A 17983-nucleotide genomic window follows, 5' to 3' on the forward strand; every position below is an offset into this window, starting at 1 on the left:
AATCAGAGGGAAGCAGCAGCACTGGAAATACAAAAGCTGCTAGAAAGTAATCCAAGAGGTCCCTCCAGACCAAATAGAATCCAGAACTTACTCAGGATTCTAATTAGTGCCAAAGAAAACAGGGAACTGGAGACCGATCTTGGATATCAGTGTGTTGAACAAATCAGTTCGACACACTGAGTTCCAAATGGTCATGGTTCAGTCCATTCTAACCTTTCTGAACAAGAAAAACTGGATGCGCTTTGATAGACCTTTAGGATAACTACCATCTCACAAAGATGAACAGATGATCCAGAAGGTACGAATGCTTACAGCTGGGAGCCAGTCATTATCAGTTCAGAGCACTACCCTTTGGCCTCATAACAGCCTCCAGGGTGTTCACCAAGTGTATAGCAGTAGTAGCAGCTCATTTGAGACTGCAGGGACTCTGCTTGTTTCTATACTTAGAATGGCTCATTACTGCTCTGACCATGCATCAACTGGTACAAGCATGAGATCATGTGTCGCATACTTGCTCAAATCGTGGAATAACCATCATTTACAGCAAGTCACAGTTACAACCAGTTCAGACATTGGAATTCATAGGTGCAATGTTCAATACATTGTCCATGGTAGCATCTCTTCCCATGTTGAGAGTACAAACAATAAGAAATCAGGTCAAGAAAATAATCTGCAGTAGCAAAATTTCAGACTGCTTGATTATACAAGCCCTAAGATCGATGTAGTGGTGATAATCTTAGCTCCTTTAACAAGATATCACGTGAGAATTCTGCAAGGGATTCTACAAACACATTAGTCAATGCTCTCTCAACCAATTTTAACAAAGATAAGAATAACTCAAGAATGCAAATGGTATATTTCCTGGTGGATACAGTCACAACTGTTGCAAGGTCGTCTCTTCAGTCTTCCTCAACCCAAGGCCATAGTGACCACAGACACTTCCCAGATTGGGTGGGGGGGGGGGCATTGTCTGGGGAAGACAGTCCAAGGCACTTGGTCCCCCACAGAGGCCTAGGTGAGGGGGTGAGGCATTGTCTGGGGAAGACAGTCCAAGGCACTTGGTCCCCCACAGAGGCCAACTTGCATATCAGTGTTCTGAAAATATGAACAGTGCTTTTAGCACCGTAAGCGTTCCAAAACTCTGTCCCTCTTGGAACAATTGCAATTCAAATGGACAACATTTCTGTGGTTTGGTACATCAAACAAGGGGAACCAAATAATCTTACCCCCTATGTCGAGAAGTCCTAAGGGTCTGGTAGTGGGTGATTTCCTCCATCCGCTTTCTAATTGCAACACACATTCTGGGGAAATCCAGTATGGTAGCAAACTGAGCAGGTCCATCTTAATACCTCACAAGTGGTCTCTCACCAAAAAAGTGGCAGGAATGATTTTCTGTCAGTGAGGCCAGCCTTGCTGTGATCTTTTTGCATTTCCCCTAAACAGCAAGTGCAGCAGCTTCTTTGCCCTAGTCCCCCCCACTGAGAGTCACCAAGGGATGCTCTACTCCATGATTGGGCCCTGGACTTCTATACACTTATCCTTTGATTCCCAAATTCTTTCATAAAACAGCCAAGTTGAAGAGCAAAGTCATCCTCTTGCTGTACTGGCTTCAACAAATTTGGTTTCCCTTTCTTTGGCCTCCTCTTCCATAGCCACCTTGGACTCTGGATCCAATTCCAGACCCATCTCACCCGACAGGTATAGTTCACCCAGACATCTCAAACCTCAAAGTGACCACATTGTTTTCTCCAATTCCTGTAATAACCAGGGAGCCTATGCTCTCTACCCCTGTCTGTTCCATTCTGTTATCTTCACATAAACCCTCTGCGAGGAAACTCTACAGAAGTAAATGGAAAAGATTTTTTTATTGGGCAGATCAGAGTCGGGTAGACCCCTTTTCAGCTCCAATTCATTATTTTCTTGGATTTTTAACGGGCTTGTTTAATGGGGGTGCTAGTTCGACTTTTAAAGTTCAACTTGCTGCCATCTCAAACTTTTACATGAGGTTTCAGAATTTGTCCCTTGCTTCTTCTAAATTGTTTAAAGCCTTTTTGAAAGATACCCTAATGCTAAGACCTCCCCTTTAAAGATCCTGTACCACCATGGGATTTAAATTTGGTACTGCAGGCCTAACACATTCTCCCTTTGAATCAGCAGCTTAATGCGATTTAATATTTTTACCCGAAAATCATTTTTTTAGTCAGTTACATCTGCTAGAAGAATTTTTGAACTTCAGGCTTTATCCTCCAAGCCACCATACTCAATTTTCCACAAGGATAGGGTCGCCCTACGTACCAATGCTTCTTTCCTACCTAAGTTGGTGTCAGAATCCAACATTAACCAAGTCATTAACCTGCCTGTATTTTTTCCAGAATTTACGAATAAAGGAGAATATTTGCTGCACTTACTGGATGTTCATAGATAATTGCATTTCTACCTGCACAGAACAAAAGGCATTAGAAAGACAAACTGTTTGTTTCCTTTCCATTTAACAAATTGGCCAAATCAGTTACAAAGGTAAATCTGGCCAGATGGTTGACAGATTGCATTTTATTTGTTTACAGCAAAATGAAGTTCCCCTTACCAAAACCATTAAAAGCTCATTCAATTAGATCTGTGGCTACTTCCACTGTATTCCAGTCCACAGCATCAATGGATGATATTTGTGCTGCTCCTACATGGTCAAATCCTTATACCTTTATCATTCATTACAAGCTAGATCTGGTCTTGAGAGGAAGAGCAGCCTTCGGCTCAACTGTACTCAGGCATATCCTTCCTTAAGAGTCCACCCAGGAATTCAGGTACCTGGGTACTCAGTCCCATCTGTTGAGAAATGAATGAACATTGACATCATAAGATAAAGAAGTTCTGTACTTACCATAATGTTCCTTCTGTGTTGTCCATTTTCATTCTTCCTCAGGACTCCATGCTCCAACCCCCCTTTCATTTATCACAGTAAACTTCTGGAGGAATGAGTCTATTAGGAACACCACCTGTCCCTTGCATTGAACTCCAGTTATGTCAATTCTATTATGGTTTTTCTCTCTCTCTCTGTCTCAAGCTGTAAATAGGATCTGAGGGAAGTTAGGCTTAGTGCATTATGGGTAGGAAAGGAGCTCGAGTTTTTTGGTGCTTATGAGTGAGTGTAATGTCAGAGTCAAATCAAAGTATTCGATCCAAACCCATCTGTTGAGTAAGTATGAAAATTTACTACAGATGGAATGTTATGGTGAGTACATAACTTCTTTTTATGTTTGATAGTTTGGGAATTCATTCTTAAGGCCTTAGTACCGGTCTTGCCTCACTTTCTGAATTTTGTAGTCACTATTGACAAACACAGTAACAAACACACTAGCAACTAAGTTTCATGCATATTCCATTTTTACTGTTTATTGATGGCAGCAGATGCACAGGATTAGGGTTTATGAGAGAGTTCCATGGCACTTGCATGTGCCCCCAAACATGCTTACTTTTAATCAGCTTTCAGGTCACACTGGCTGAGAGATTTCTGCAGCTTGCATTCTACTGCCTTGTATAGACAACTGTTGATTTAGTGTAGGCTTTTACTGTTCTATAAATCTAGTTTAAATTTCTGTCCATTTTTCAGAGCAATGATGTACTCTGGAGAGCTGAAATTTGAAAAGAGAACAATGTCTGCACAAGTAGAAGGTGGTGTTCATGGTCTGCATTCGTAAGTAATGTTCTTGACTGTATATCCTTGTTTTGTAGAAAATGGTTTAGAATATACAGAAGTGTTTGTAACTAAAAATGGGTCTCAGTGAGGTATGTTTGGTGCAGATAAAGAATGAAGTTATGAATTTGCACTGGTAAATGCTAAATTATAAACATTATAAAAATATACAAGAGTTGTAGTGCTGCATCACTGTCCATGGTATAAAGTAGCCTTGTTTGAAAGTTAAATGTCACTATATCGAAGTTTGCCAAAGTTACGTTTGATGATCTAATGTTGTCAGTTTTCCTTCAGTCCTCAACAAATAGTGTTCGGATCCTATCCTCAGATCTACCTTGGCTATTACACTAGCTCTTGGCCACCAAAACCTCTTGAATGCCTTCCCTACCCATAATGTGCCAACTCCCTAACATCTATTAGATCTCGTTTGCCACTTTTGCTTCTAGACATGGTCACCTTCAGCTCTTTATTTGTTGAGTGGGAAATAAGTCTTTTTTTCATATTAGCTTCTAAAAACTGTTTGATTATTCTTTAAATTTAATAAATTTATTTGGTTATCAATGTTAACCTCTACTTTCCATACACCTCAGGAAATACTGTTTTCTTACCATTGTTGGTAGGCCTAGCCTAGCCTTCCCCATCCATTCACACATTGTATATCTCGTTAATACCATAGGTGGTGTAGTTCTTTCTCTTTTTACAAATATTTGTATTCCTTCAAATTACTATCATTGGTATTTAGCCTTTCTCTTCTTTCTAGTTTTAAAAAAAGTTTAATTATTTGTTGTTGTTGCTGTTGTGATATCCTTTTTCTCAGTATGTCTGAAAAAGGATCAGCAGATTTTAAAAAGTGTGAAAAATTGTGGGCACAAATTGCCTTTTTCTGATTCCCATAAGCTTTGTGTGTACTGCTTGGGCCTGGAACACTTAAACAAGAATGCAGCATCTGTTGCGGGTTTAATCCCCAAACTCTGTCTGATAGAAGAAATAAACTGATTTTGAAAGGCTTGCTGCCAACATCATTCTCTGAAACCATTACTGGGGCCCAGTCCCCCAAACACAACACTAAAAAGACCCTGTGAAAAGTCTAGACCCTCTGAATCTTCCGCCTTTACCCCCTCAGAACTAACTAAATAAATAAATATCAGCTCCGAAATTAGTCCAACTTTGGTCTGATCTGACCAAACCGGTATCAGATCCTCCCCAAGAGACCAGACCGGATTCTGGCTCCACCAGTAGGAAGGGAATTTTGGGGTTAAGGAGTGCCAGTCAATGCCATGGTTGTGGCAGCAGCTACAAAAGAAAGAACGTGCTGAACAGAGTTCCAGTGCCCATAATCCTAACAGAGAGTCTAAAGGCGACTGACAGATTTGGGAAGCGTGTTTATGCTTCAGCGACTTTTGCACTCAGATCAATGAACTATGTGGCACATTTTACGAGACTGCAAGATTAAAGAGCTATCAAAATGTCTTTCTGGAACCGAAACAGCTGAGGGTCAATCATAATGATCTCTCAGTTGGTTACCCTACAAGCTGTATGTAATTCATCCATGAGGCTTACCTCGCACGCTGCAGAAGGCACCTCAAAGGTCGTGGGTCCAGGTATTTCCATCAGGAGACATGTCTGGATGCATTTGTGTGATTTTGCAGAGCCTTTCCAGTCCTTGTTTGAGAATACTCCTTTTGACGGCACTTCTTTGTTTGGCCTCACAGTGAAGGACGCACTTTCCAGTTGTGAGAAAGATTGAAAGACCCTGTCTGCAGTGGGCGTACATTTTTCGACCCTGCAAAGGGACTTTTCCAGGAATCAACTGGGAGGTTGAAAAAGGTGGTTCAGAAAGTCTACACATGGAGATAGTTTCCCCAGAGGCAGAGGAGGGAGCTATAATAGATACTCTCCTGTGGCAGAGGGGCTCCGAAAAACCAGGAGTCTAGAATTTCTTTTTCTGAGAGACCCTCTCAGTGCCCCTAAAAGGAATCCCAATTGCCCACCTCTGGAAGCAGTCGGGGGTTGCTTATCCCTGCACCAGAGATCCTGGGTATATATAACAAAAGACATTTGGGTGCAGAGGATTATTTCCAGAGGTTATATAATTCCCTTTCACTACCTCCTCCATTGTTAAAATTTCCTGATGTTCCATTCCATCAGAGGAAAGCAGCAGTACTAGAAATCTTAAAGCTGCTAAGAAAAAGAGTCATCCACAAGGTATCACCACACCAAATAGAATCTGGAACTTGCTCAAGATTGTTTTTAGTGGGGGCGTGGCTAAGATGGTGATCTGGTGTGCAGCACTCTTCAAGAGCTCTCTATCCTGGATTATATTTCTGATAGGAATTTTTCATCATAAATTCATTTTAATTGACTTACTTGTCATATAATTTCTAAACAACTGGGGAATCTGTTCAACTAATTTTTTTAAAATTAGAGCAAAAAATTCCTGTCATATTCATCTTGACAAGAAACCTTCACTCAGCTTACCAGAATGAATCACAATAAAAGTTCATCTCAAGATTCCTCTCTCAAAAAGGAATTGCATTCACTTTTAACAAATATACAGTATCTATCATAAGAAAATAGATAAAGTGGACAATAAACTAGATTCCTTCAAGAGCAAATGTTCTCAGCAGCTTGAGCAACTACAAGAAATAGTTTTACAGCATAAGACCCACATTTCACAGATGGAACAGCCTCTAAATGATATGGAAAAAAGACTAGCTGAAGAGGAACACCACTCAGAATTTCTACTAAAGCAAAACTATTAGACAAACTGGATGACTTGGTAAATAGGTCCAGAAGGAATAATCTTCGTATATATGGGCTCCAGGAGAAATCAGATGGCGATACCATCACTAATTTCCTTGCTACATGGATACCAACTATACTTAATCTGCCTCAGTCACTCCCCTATGGCATAGAATGAGCCCACAGATCCTTAACAACTATTGAATCATCTATATCAGCAAAATCTAAGCCAAGATCCATTATAATGAGAATGTTTTCCAGTCAGGTTAAAGAATTAATTCTAAAAACAGCGTGGTCAAATTCTCCAATAAAATACCAAGGATAACTTATCAGATTTGGCAATGATTACTCTTAGAATGTGGTAACAAAAAAGAAGAGAATTTTACCCCATCCTAAAAGCTCTGAAGGAAGAAACAACTGAAAACTCATTTATTGTTTCCTGACAGACTGAAAATCTTCCTTCTTGAGGGTATCAAAATATTTGACTCACTGGACACAGCAACAAAATATTTGCTTAACATAATTGATCAAGTTGAAGTTATGGACTGGACAAATAGCACACCCAAGAGAAACGCTGAGAGGAATGAATGGAAAATGGTTGAACAAAAGAAGAAAAAACTGAAAGACAAATAACTTTTTGTTGTTTTTTTCTGTTCCCTAAAGCAATACTGCTATTAAGTTCTCTCTCTTTATACTCTGTAAAAGGGAAAAAGATGGGGAAAGAAGGGAGAAAGGAAATAAGAAAATGTAAAAGATTGCTTTTGACATAAAGCCATCATTTAATGCAGGTACACCTTTTTCATTTCCATCTTTGTTTATTATAAATAGTTATGCAATTCATACTAGCTTAAATAGTATATGAAAAGCTATACCATACAAATATTTTAACAGTTCAAATAATATTCATAAATTTTTTCAATACTAGTTTTACATATCTCATAGTAGCTAAAGCTTAAGTGTAATTTAGATCTGAACCAGTATGTTGCCATACCCTCTATTATCGTACTTTATTGTGCATCTAATTATTAAAAGCATTTAAACACATGAGACTAATGTCAAATCAAAGTAAAAAATATATAGTCTCTGTACACTAAGTACTACCAATAAATAAAACATGTCTCCTTAATTCACTTTTGTATATTTATTGCAAAAGAAAATCTTTAAATGTAATTAAATACTTAATTAAATAAGATTCTAGGACATATTTTAGATTCTGTGTGTATTCTCCTGATTGGTGTTGAGGAAGCTTGAAGTAACATGCAAAGATAATGGCTAGATATGTGCCCTTGACTTGTGATCTTTAAAGTAAATGATTTAATTGTTTGAAATGTACTGGTGACATGGCAGGCTTTCACTGTGTCATTTATTTCTTTGTAAATAAGAAGATTGACTGGTCTGAATAATGATACATTGAGGGTTTGTGATGTTTAGCTTTAGTTTTAATTGCGTTTCACTTTCATTCTCCTCCAGCCATTAAAACGTTACTATTCAGATTTTTTTTTTATCTTATTTTCCCGCTAATGCTATGCACAAGACCTACCTAAAGCTTCAAAGGAGCTTTCCTGCCATTTCAGACCCGAAATAAACTGTCGCTTTCTTGATGACGTCATATCAGATGTCACGAACAGGCTTGGATCCTTTATGTGCAATTCAAACACTTCTTATAAATAAAAGTCCCAATCAAGTACTTTTACTTCTGTGAAGAGGTAATAATAATAGCACCCTTTAACGAACATTTTCATTCCCAGCTGTATTGTCGAACATTGTTATAAGCAAGTAAGACCTGATTTTCCTTATTTCCTTTTGCAATTGCTAAGGCTTTGTTTAGTTACCCTGATCTGTCATACTAGCATATGGGCAATTGGTTGAACTCTGCTGAGAATTAGCACATAGTTTGGCTTCCGTATAGTTGCTCAGTAATGTGGCAGAATTTAATGTACATGAGCACTGGCAGGTCACTACTGCTTTAGGGTTATTTTAGGCTGCCCTTTTGTTGAAGAAACAGCCAAGTTTTTGATGTCTGATTTTGTTGAGTCATTTGGTTCTTTCTCTTCATACAGCTGTGATCGCCTTAAAAGAGGGAATTGGACAATACCAAGTTGGGGGGGAAACAAATGTAGTTTTACTGAAACTGAATAGGCCCTTCTTGATGACACAAGCCCCCATCCTTCTAATGTATTTTGAGTTTGCACATCATCTGAGTAAAAAGTAAATTAACTTTTGAAAACTGCATTTTAACTTTTTGTTTTGCCAGTCTCCAACTCTAATTCTCTTAACAGTCTGGGAGTGCAGTTTAATATGTGGAAGAAATGTATAGAAAAAAATAACTGTTTCATATCATAAAACTTAAATATCATCTTGATTTCAGCAACAGTGCTGTGCTGCATGTAGTGCAGTATTCTAAAATTTATTTGTCTGCAGTTATTTAACCTTGAGTTTACGATATAATGAGATATGAAAAATACATAATCAGCTGCATCTATTGTGCTAAAACGTCTGAAGTTTTAGCTGCCATCCTTTCCATGGCCATAGCAATTTGCTGAATGGCGATTGATTATTCTTCAGACAACATAATTTAAGGTCAGAAACTCAGTGGCTGTTGTTTTCTCTTCCAGCATAAATAACTGCCTTCATATTACTGAAATTTAGTTAGCTAACTGTTTAATATATTAAGTTAACTAAAAAGTAAACTTGTCTAACTTCAGTTAAAATGTATAATCCAGTTTTAATGTTGTAGGAATTTCACTCATCTCACATGCACAGGTATATTATTAAATTTAACTTTCATAGCTATTTTTACAGAGAACGTTTGACATTTATATTTATTAACGTACGTTTCAAAGTTTTTGAAGGCACTCACTTAAATAACTTCAGACTGTTAAAATATTCTCCCCCAAAGTATACAGAGCTCGTACTGCCCTTAATTCCTGGGAATTTGATTAACTTGTTTGAGATAGTGTTTCATGTGAAATGAACATTTGGGATAACAGCTTCAGTTAATAAGATGAAACTATTCTGTTATTAGAGATGTAGTATGTATTCTTAAATTATAAAGCTATATAACCTTGTACATTTCCATGAGGCAGGTAATGGGAACATGCATAGTTTCTTTATAGAGATATGTTGAAAGTCTTTTTTCTTTTAAGGTTTTCTCTCTTGAATTGATGTAACATAGACAGAGGCTATAGGTAGTGCAGTAAACTCAGTTGTGCTTTATTACAAAAATTTAACTTTATTAGCTTGATTTAGATATTGATCAATGTATATGACCAATGTTTTCAAGTCTCTGATTTTCATATTTAGTAACAGACAAACTGATGTCAGAATCTAGAAAATGGACTCTAAACTGACTGTGACATTAACACCTTTCATAAATATAAGGGTTTGATGGAAGAAACTAATATACGATTGATCATTCATAAATAACACTGGTTTTAGAGTACCACCTGAATATAGAATAATATACCCCAGTAACTAACAATAATAATTAATTTGTTAAAGGTATTGAATCCAGTTCCATAAAAATTATGAAATTATAATACCTAAAAAGGTATGATTATACAATTTAGTAGCTATTTCACAAGAATATCTAACTGCATAGACAGCAAGCCATCAACTTATTATCAATCATATTGGACTTCATTTAACACATTTGTCTTAGAAGATTTGATGTTATGGATAATTAGAAATGTTGATACTTTTTTTGGAAAATTCCAGACTTATTAGCCTATAATTCATAAAAGAGTACTAAATCATTTTATATCTGAGCCATTTAAGCATACATTTAATCTAATTAAAACTTCTAATTGATTGCTTTGTTGTCTGATTAGTACTTTGTAGGACATAATCCAGGAAATTGTATTTTATTTTATATTCTGCCCTGGGATCTCAGTTAAAGTTCAGGAATTACACGAAATATACTTATTTTTGAATATATCAAAACAATATAACCGCTAATTTGGTTGTTGGTTTAAGTTTATTAACTTATTTCATTCTAATTTTGCTATAATAAATCAGTAATGAAAATATATTGAGACAATTTCATGTTTATCTACATTTTGCTTGGACTATAGAAAAATCAATAAGATGTAATCTTAAATCTTAAAAGGTCTAGAAATGTATATATTTCACTATGGAGTGTATACTGCAATAACTATATATATATATATATATATATATATATATATATATATATATATATATATGTGTGTGTGTGTGTATGTATGTTATAATATTGATCAGATATTCATCACTACTTTCTCATATCATACTGCTTATTAACCTTGGATTAAGTTTTTTATTTAAGCAATAATAGAGAGTAGAATTTCTAATTAATATAGCTACTCTTTTCTTCTGTTTAAATTGTGATTTTTGTTAGTATTGTATAATTATTGAAATTTAATTTGTATCTTCATTAGTCAGATGTGTTTCTTGAAGAAATACTAATTGAGGCTTATGTAAATGTAGGTATTTGTATTAACATATCCTTTTGTTATTAAGATCATTATCGGTAATACTGAAGATGTTTCACAAATATATGTATGGGACTCTTTAAAATCATATATCTATGGTAAAACACTAGCTTGGTACATTAATAAAAAAGGCATGGAATAAAGAATTGATGGATCTGCAAGATAAACTAGACAGACTCAAACTTGAAATACAAAAAGGCAACACTAACTTAATCCCAGTATTAACACAAACCAATAATAAATATTTTGTATTAACTTATCCTTTTGTTATTAAGATCATTATTGGTAATACTGAAGATGTTTTATAAATATATGTATGGGACTCTTTTAAAATCTTATATCTATGGTAAAACACTAGCTTGGTACATTAATAAAAAAGGCATGGAATAAAGAATTGATGGATCTGCAAGATAAACTAGACATATCAAACTTGAAATACAAAAAGGCAATGCTAACTTAATCCCAGAATTAACACAAACCAATAATAAATATTCTGAAATATTGTATCACAAAATTATGATAAACCTTGAAAAAATTAAATTAAACTCATACTCTATGAATTCCTTTAACCAAAAACAACTAGCAAACAGGACTTAAAATGATTAAATCTAGACAAAAGAAATATACAACAGACACACAAATTAGTAACTGATCTTAACATATTAGAAACCTTTAGACTTCATTATAATACTCAATACATCAAACTGTGATTTTATCCAAATAAATAAAACTTTTCTTAACAAAAATATTTCTATTAAATTATCCCAGTCCCAAAGTGACATAATTAATAAACCAATAACAATGACAAAATGAAAGGCCCAAATCTCCAAGCTTAAAATGAACAAGGCCTCCTGGACCAGGTAACATATTACCAGAAATTTTTATTTATATTTATTTATTGCATTTGTTTACTGGGAAAGTCCACTGGGAGCTAAAAGAGCCCATTTTCGGTAGAGGCCCGGGGAGAAAAGCTCCAACAAGAACTTGGATGCAGAAAAAAAATTAAGCATTAATTGGTACAGAAGTAGAAACAGTGTTACACATAGTGGTTACAGTAATATAGGCAGAATATATACATGTCAGGAATTTAGTTGGTTTGATTACAGTAACATATACAGAATATATACATAAAAGCAGGAATTTAGTTGGTTGCCAGATGAATTCAGAGTGGTAAAAATGGAGACAAATTAATCAGCATTATTGTGCCAGTATCAACAAGTGATGAAAGAAAAAAAAATAATAAATATGGAGAAAGTGTCATCAGTCACTAGTAGTAAAAAGCATAGGAATTTAGTTATACTATAAGGAGAAGGAAGAGGTTAGGTTATAGAGCAGGTACATAGCCAGGAAGAGCTGAGGTGATTTTTTCAGTGTTTGAAAGTGGTGTTGTTGCCTGTGTTTCTTATAGAAGGTGGAAGGGAGTTCCATAGTTTGTCGATGGTGAAGGAGTAGAGCAGTTGACCAGCCGGTAAGGTGGGCTTTTCTACTTTTAGAAGCAGATGATTTTCAGATGTCCTGCTGGGTTGGTATTTGGCAAGTAAAGTTGAGAGAGCAGGACAGTCTGTAGATTATTTTGTGTGCTGTAGTTAGCTGGGTGAATGAGAGATGGTGGGGGAGTTCCAACCAGCCTAATTGTTTCAGTGAGTTACAGTGGTGGGATGAGAATTTGGTCTTGGTGGCAACTTTGGCTATTCTGTTGTAACACCTATCAAGGCTGGATTTTGTAGAATTTTGGATAGTAGTGTGGAGAGGGGGACACTAAAGGAACGAGGGTAATAAAAATGTAGTTACAAGGGTTTGTCTAGTAGAGAGGTTAAGAAACTGTTGGTGCTTCTACAGCATACCGAGCATTTGGTGTGTTTTTTTGATGTTACTGTTTATGTGTAGGTCAAACTTTAGGTTTTATAATGCCTAGTAATTTAGTGTGTGGGACAACTTCTATAATGGTATTGTCTAGGGCGTGTATACTGAAGAGTTTTTTTGTCTAGGGGAGTGGTTTTCTTAGGAGTAAACATTACTAGTTTAGTTTTTTTTGGATTTAGGGCATCCAAGATTCAGTAGAGGTGAGGGCATTCTGGGTGATCTGCCGGAGTTCAGAGCTGGAATTTGCAGTGCATATTATTGTAAAGTCATCAGCATACTAGATTACTGGGAAAGTGGTGTGAAAGTTGTTAATAAATATGCTAAATAAGACAGGACTAAGTATGGAGCCTTGGGTTACCCCTGTGGAAGTACTGAGGAAGGGAGAGTAAGACTGTTGCCATTTGGTGGATTGCTACCTATTGGAGAGTTAACTATTAAACCATTGTAGGGTAGGTGGGGAAATGTGGAGGGTAGGTAGTTTAGAGAGGAGGATAGTGTGGGAAATGGTATCGAAAGCTTTGGAAAGGTAGAGGAAAAGAGAACTGATTATTTTACCTGAATCCCGTGCCTGGTTAACTGTATCAAGGAAGGAGAGGAGGGCTGTAGTGGTGCTGTGCCCTGGTCTGAAACCATGCTGAGTGGGTGACAGAATTTGATTTTCCAGCAGGTGATTGAGGAGTTGGGCATGGATGCATTTTTCCTGTATTTTAGAGAGGGGTGAGAGAATAGCTATGGGTCGAACATTTGTGGTGTCTGTGTTGGTGCCACCTTTATAGGTTCATAGGTAGGTACTAGGCAATCTGCCCGAGGGCATTTATAAGCCTAGCCAGAGTGTGTCAGCTTTTGCTGCCCCATTAATTAACTGAGCCTCTGTCAAGAACAGCCAATGAAGTGATCCCAGGGGTGTATTTTCTGTTACCCATCCACTCGTCAAGGTTTTTCTTGAAGAGGGTTAGTGAGGGGCTCTACCTAATGTAGTTAGGAATTTTGTTCCAAAGCATGGGGAGTCTCTGTGACAGGAATCTATCCCTCCAGCATGTTCTATTTATTGTTGTGGCAAGGTTTAGCTCATTAGAGCGAGTGGCTCGCAGTGACTTGGATTCCTTTAGGTGGAGCATGTCCATCAATTCTGCGTTGGACATGGCTTTGTAAGTCAGGCAGAGATCACGTCTGAGTAAGCGATATATCACTGAGTACAGCTGGAGTTTTTCCAGTCGGGCTGCATAGGACATATGTTTGAGACCAGTAATCCTCTTGGTGAGGTACTTTTGTGGTCTTTCCAGCTGTTGGAAGTATCTTGTGAGCTACATCCCAAACGGGGCATTGTACTCTATGATGGGTCTGATGAGTGATGAGTAGAAGGGCACTATAACCTCTTTATTTCTAGATGCGAACCCTTTAGTAATTAGATGGGCTACATAGAAGGATTTCCTAACTACTTTGGCAATATGATTGTCAAAGGAGAGATTACTATCTATCTGGGTCCCCAGATCTCTTATTACCTCTTCTGTATTAAGGGGGCTGCCACCTATGTGGTAATTCATGGGTGTTTTGTTTTTCCCCAAACTGGATGACTATGCATTTTTTGGCATTTAGCTTGAGACCATGACTTTGACACCAGGTGTCCGTCTCCGTAAGACCCTTTTGGAGAATGTTCTTGTCAGTCGGAGAGTCAGTTATGGCTCTCAGTTTGCAGTCATCGGCGAACTTGGTTAGCCATAGTCCTCCTGTGTTTGCCTGTACTTCTGAGAAGTATATGCTGAACAGTAGGGGTCCCAGGACCGAGCCTTGCGGGACACCACTTGTGACTGGTTTGAGTCGGACCTGGAGCCCATGATTCTTACCGTATGAGTTCTGTCTAAGCCAGTTGGCAACTCATCTCGTGACGTAGAAGTTTATGTTCAGGCAGGTGAGTTTTTCTATAATTCCCGAGTGGGGAATGGTGTCAAAAGCCTTGGTGAGGTCAAGGTAGACTGTGTGAACTACCTTCCCCTCATCTATGGCCTTGGTGACTGTCTCGAAGAAGTCAACCAGGTTTAGTAAGCATGATCTGCCCTTAACAAAGCCGAACTGGGTCGGGTCAAGTGTTTGGAGGTTCCCAATGTGTTTGTTAATGACTTACATGATTACGGGGCGATAGTTACCAGGGTCAGTTGTGGCCCCTCCTTTGTGGAGCGGTATGACTGTTGCTGTGTGCCATTCTATGGGCACGTAGCCTGTGGAGAGGCACTTGTTGAACAGTGTGTTTAGGTGGGGGGTTAGTTCATTCTGTAGTTTGTGCAAGACGCAGCCTGGGACACCATCTGGCCCCACTGACGCTGTGTTTTTGGCTTTTGAAAGGGCTGTTTTCACCTGTGCATCTGTGATTTCCGGTACACTACACTTTTCCGGTATTGTTGTGGGCCCTTTTGGGGGTGAGAGGGGGGTGAATTTTGCACTGAATCTATCTGCCAGGATGTTGGCAATATCAGTGGGTTCAGTGTATTTTGTGCTATTTTGCAGTAGCTCAGAGCATATCTGCGAGTTGCCACTTAGATTCTTGACATAGCTAAAGAAGGCTTTATGGTTATCTTTTGAATCCTTGGCTATTTTCCTTTTGAAGTTAGCCTTGGAGGATTTTATGAGGGACCTTAGTTTCTTACTGATACTGATCAGGGAAGTCTTTCCTTCTTGGGATTTGCTTTTTTTCTTAACTAGTTTCCTCCTATTGTATAGCCTGTTTATGGCAGGGGTCCACCAGACTGGTTTCCTTTTCTTAGGGGAGTGAGTCTTGGTTTTGCTAGGGATGGCACAATCCATGCATCCCTTGTAGGTGCTCATAGAGTGCATTTGTAAAGGTTCTGCATCTTGGACACTGTTATCCTTTAGCGTGGGGGCTGTGAAACGTACCACCTCTGTCTTAAGTAAAATGAAATTTGCTATAGAAAAGTTTTTCACTGTTGTTTCCTTGGTTGGAGGTGGTGGTGTGGTGTGGACATCCAGAGTGATTAGTTTATGGTCTGATCTAACCAGTGACAGGTTGACCTCTGGTGTGGAACACCTGTCGCCCATGATGTTGATGACCAGGTTCAATATGTTTTCACCTCTGGTAGGGGAGTTTACCAGCTGATCCAGGGCATTTGAATTGATAAATTCCAGGAAGCGCTGGACCTGGGAGTTTGTACTTGAGTTGTTTTCCCAGTTAACGGTAGGGTAATTGAAATCGCCCAATAACAGGGTGTTTGGTAAGACCTTCATGTTTTCCAGTGTTTCCAGAAAGGCGGAGTGTTGGTCCTGGGTTATGGAAGGTGATCTGTAGCAGGCCACAATTTGCATTGCAGATTTGCCTGATGTTAGTTGCACATGGATGATCTCGGAGGTATCATGCTGCGCCACTAACCTGGAGGTGTAGGTACCTTTGATGAATATGGATACACCCCCCTCCTTTTGTGTTTCGGTCCATGTTCTGTGGCCGAAATGTGTGGTATGAGTTGTAGCCTGGTAGTGCTGGGGTGCTCTGTGGAGCCTTGAGCCAGGTTTCAGTTACTGCACAGATGTTGATGTTTTCCATACTGAGGAGTGCTTCGAGTGCATGCATTTTGTGATTTAAACTCCTGGCGTTGAGTAGCATAACCTCATTTTTTTTATTTGTGCTGTTTACGGAGGTGGGTTTGACTTTTGCTCCTTGCCTAAAAAAGGCACTATGGGGACAGCAAGAGCCTTGGCCAGTATTTGAAAGCCTAGGGGTGACAGGTGCAAGCCGTCTCTTGCAAAGCAATGAGGCCTGTCGAGCATGTCGTCCCAGGCTGACAGACACTGGATCCCCTTTGAATGACACCAGAAGCTTAGCCAATTGTTGAAATTGATAATTCTTTCTTTATACTGCGGTAAGGGGAGAATGAATGAATGAATGCTTTTTTCCAGATGTCTGGGACAAAACTCTTTTTATTTTTTCTGTTAATGAGTATGCTAATGGGATAAGCTATGGAGTTTGTAGCTAGCTGCAGGAAGTGTGGGGGTAAATTGCCAGGGGCTAGAGTACAGGGTTTAAGCTTAAGTGAAAGTTTTTTATTGTGGCAATGGGTATGGGGAAGAATTTTAGGTTAGAGTTGTGTAGGATTGTTTTCTGGGATTGTTTGGTCATTAGCTGTCTTGGTGGAGGTAGTGTTAACCATAAGAAAGGTGGTGGTTAGGTTGGCTATGGTGTCAGTGAAGTAGGAATTGAAGAGAGTGGCAAGTTCGGTAGAGGTTTTGTGTGGGTCAGGGGGATGGGTTGCTTTGACAACCTGGATGTAATAGATGGTTGATGGAGGACCAGAACTTTTGGGGATTATTTTTATGTTGGCTTTGTAGGTGGAGGCAGTGGGCTTTTTTATCATTGGTTATTAGATGTTCTGCCTGGTTACGGAGTTGTTTGTATTGTATTAGAGTTGTAGGGTCTTTGTTTTTCTGCCATGATTTCCAGAATTTATCCCATGTGGACATGACTTCTTTGGTGGATTTTGAGAGCCAGCTTGAATGGTTATGTTTTATTTGTTTTTGGCAGGTGGGTGCTTGCCTGTTTAGGATGTCTAGGAATGTTGAGTTAAAGAACTCAACAGCCTTGTTAAGTGGCAGGGATCTGAGGGGTTCCCAATTTACTTTAGCTAAGGTTTCAATAAATATGGATGGTTGGAACTTAGTCAAATTTCTGGTTGATTTGTATTGGTGTTGCCCTGGAGTTGGGGTGGTTTTGCTTAGGATTTATGCTGGGTGATGGTCGCTAATGGTATTCGGTAGTATGCCTGCAGTGATATTATTGTTAGAGTAGGACAGTAATATCCAGTCTATTGTGGAGCCCTAAATGTTATTTTTGTGGGGTCTGGTGATGTCTTCAGTTAGTTGGGAGAAGTTGTAAAGGTTTGTTTTTTGAGGGATTGTTGTGGGCAATGTGTAGCCAATCAATGTTTACATCACCTAAGATGATGGTTTCATTATGTATGTTTTGTGAAGTCCAGGCAAGTATGTTTTCTAATATTAGTATGTTGTTTCCTGGAGGAATATACAGAGAAATTACACAAATGTTTTTATGGTTGTTAAGTTTTAATATAGAGATTAGTACTTTGGCTGGGAAGAAGTTGGGCGTTGGTTTTGAGTAGGGAATTAATGTATATTTGCTAGGGAAGAGTACTGCTGCTACTCCTGTCATGTTTTGCCGATCGTCTCTCAAGCATGAGTAGCCTGGGAGGAGAAACTC

The 17983-nt window shown here is 38.4% G+C and overlaps 1 protein-coding gene across 2 annotated transcripts in view; it reads left to right on the forward strand.

Moving 5' to 3' along the window:
• IMPDH2 (inosine monophosphate dehydrogenase 2) overlaps positions 1 to 17983 on the forward strand; it is a 1061056-nt gene that overhangs the window by 1006424 nt on the left and 36649 nt on the right. For both annotated transcript variants that reach the window (XM_044078743.1, XM_044078744.1), the window contains one exon: positions 3608 to 3691. In XM_044078743.1, the coding sequence (XP_043934678.1) occupies positions 3608 to 3691 (84 nt within the window). The remainder of the gene's footprint in view (positions 1 to 3607; positions 3692 to 17983) is intronic.

Source organism: Protopterus annectens, chromosome 7.part1, assembly GCF_019279795.1.
Source record: "Protopterus annectens isolate FY-2018-M chromosome 7.part1, PAN1.0, whole genome shotgun sequence".
Classification (NCBI taxonomy): Eukaryota; Metazoa; Chordata; order Ceratodontiformes; family Protopteridae; genus Protopterus; species Protopterus annectens.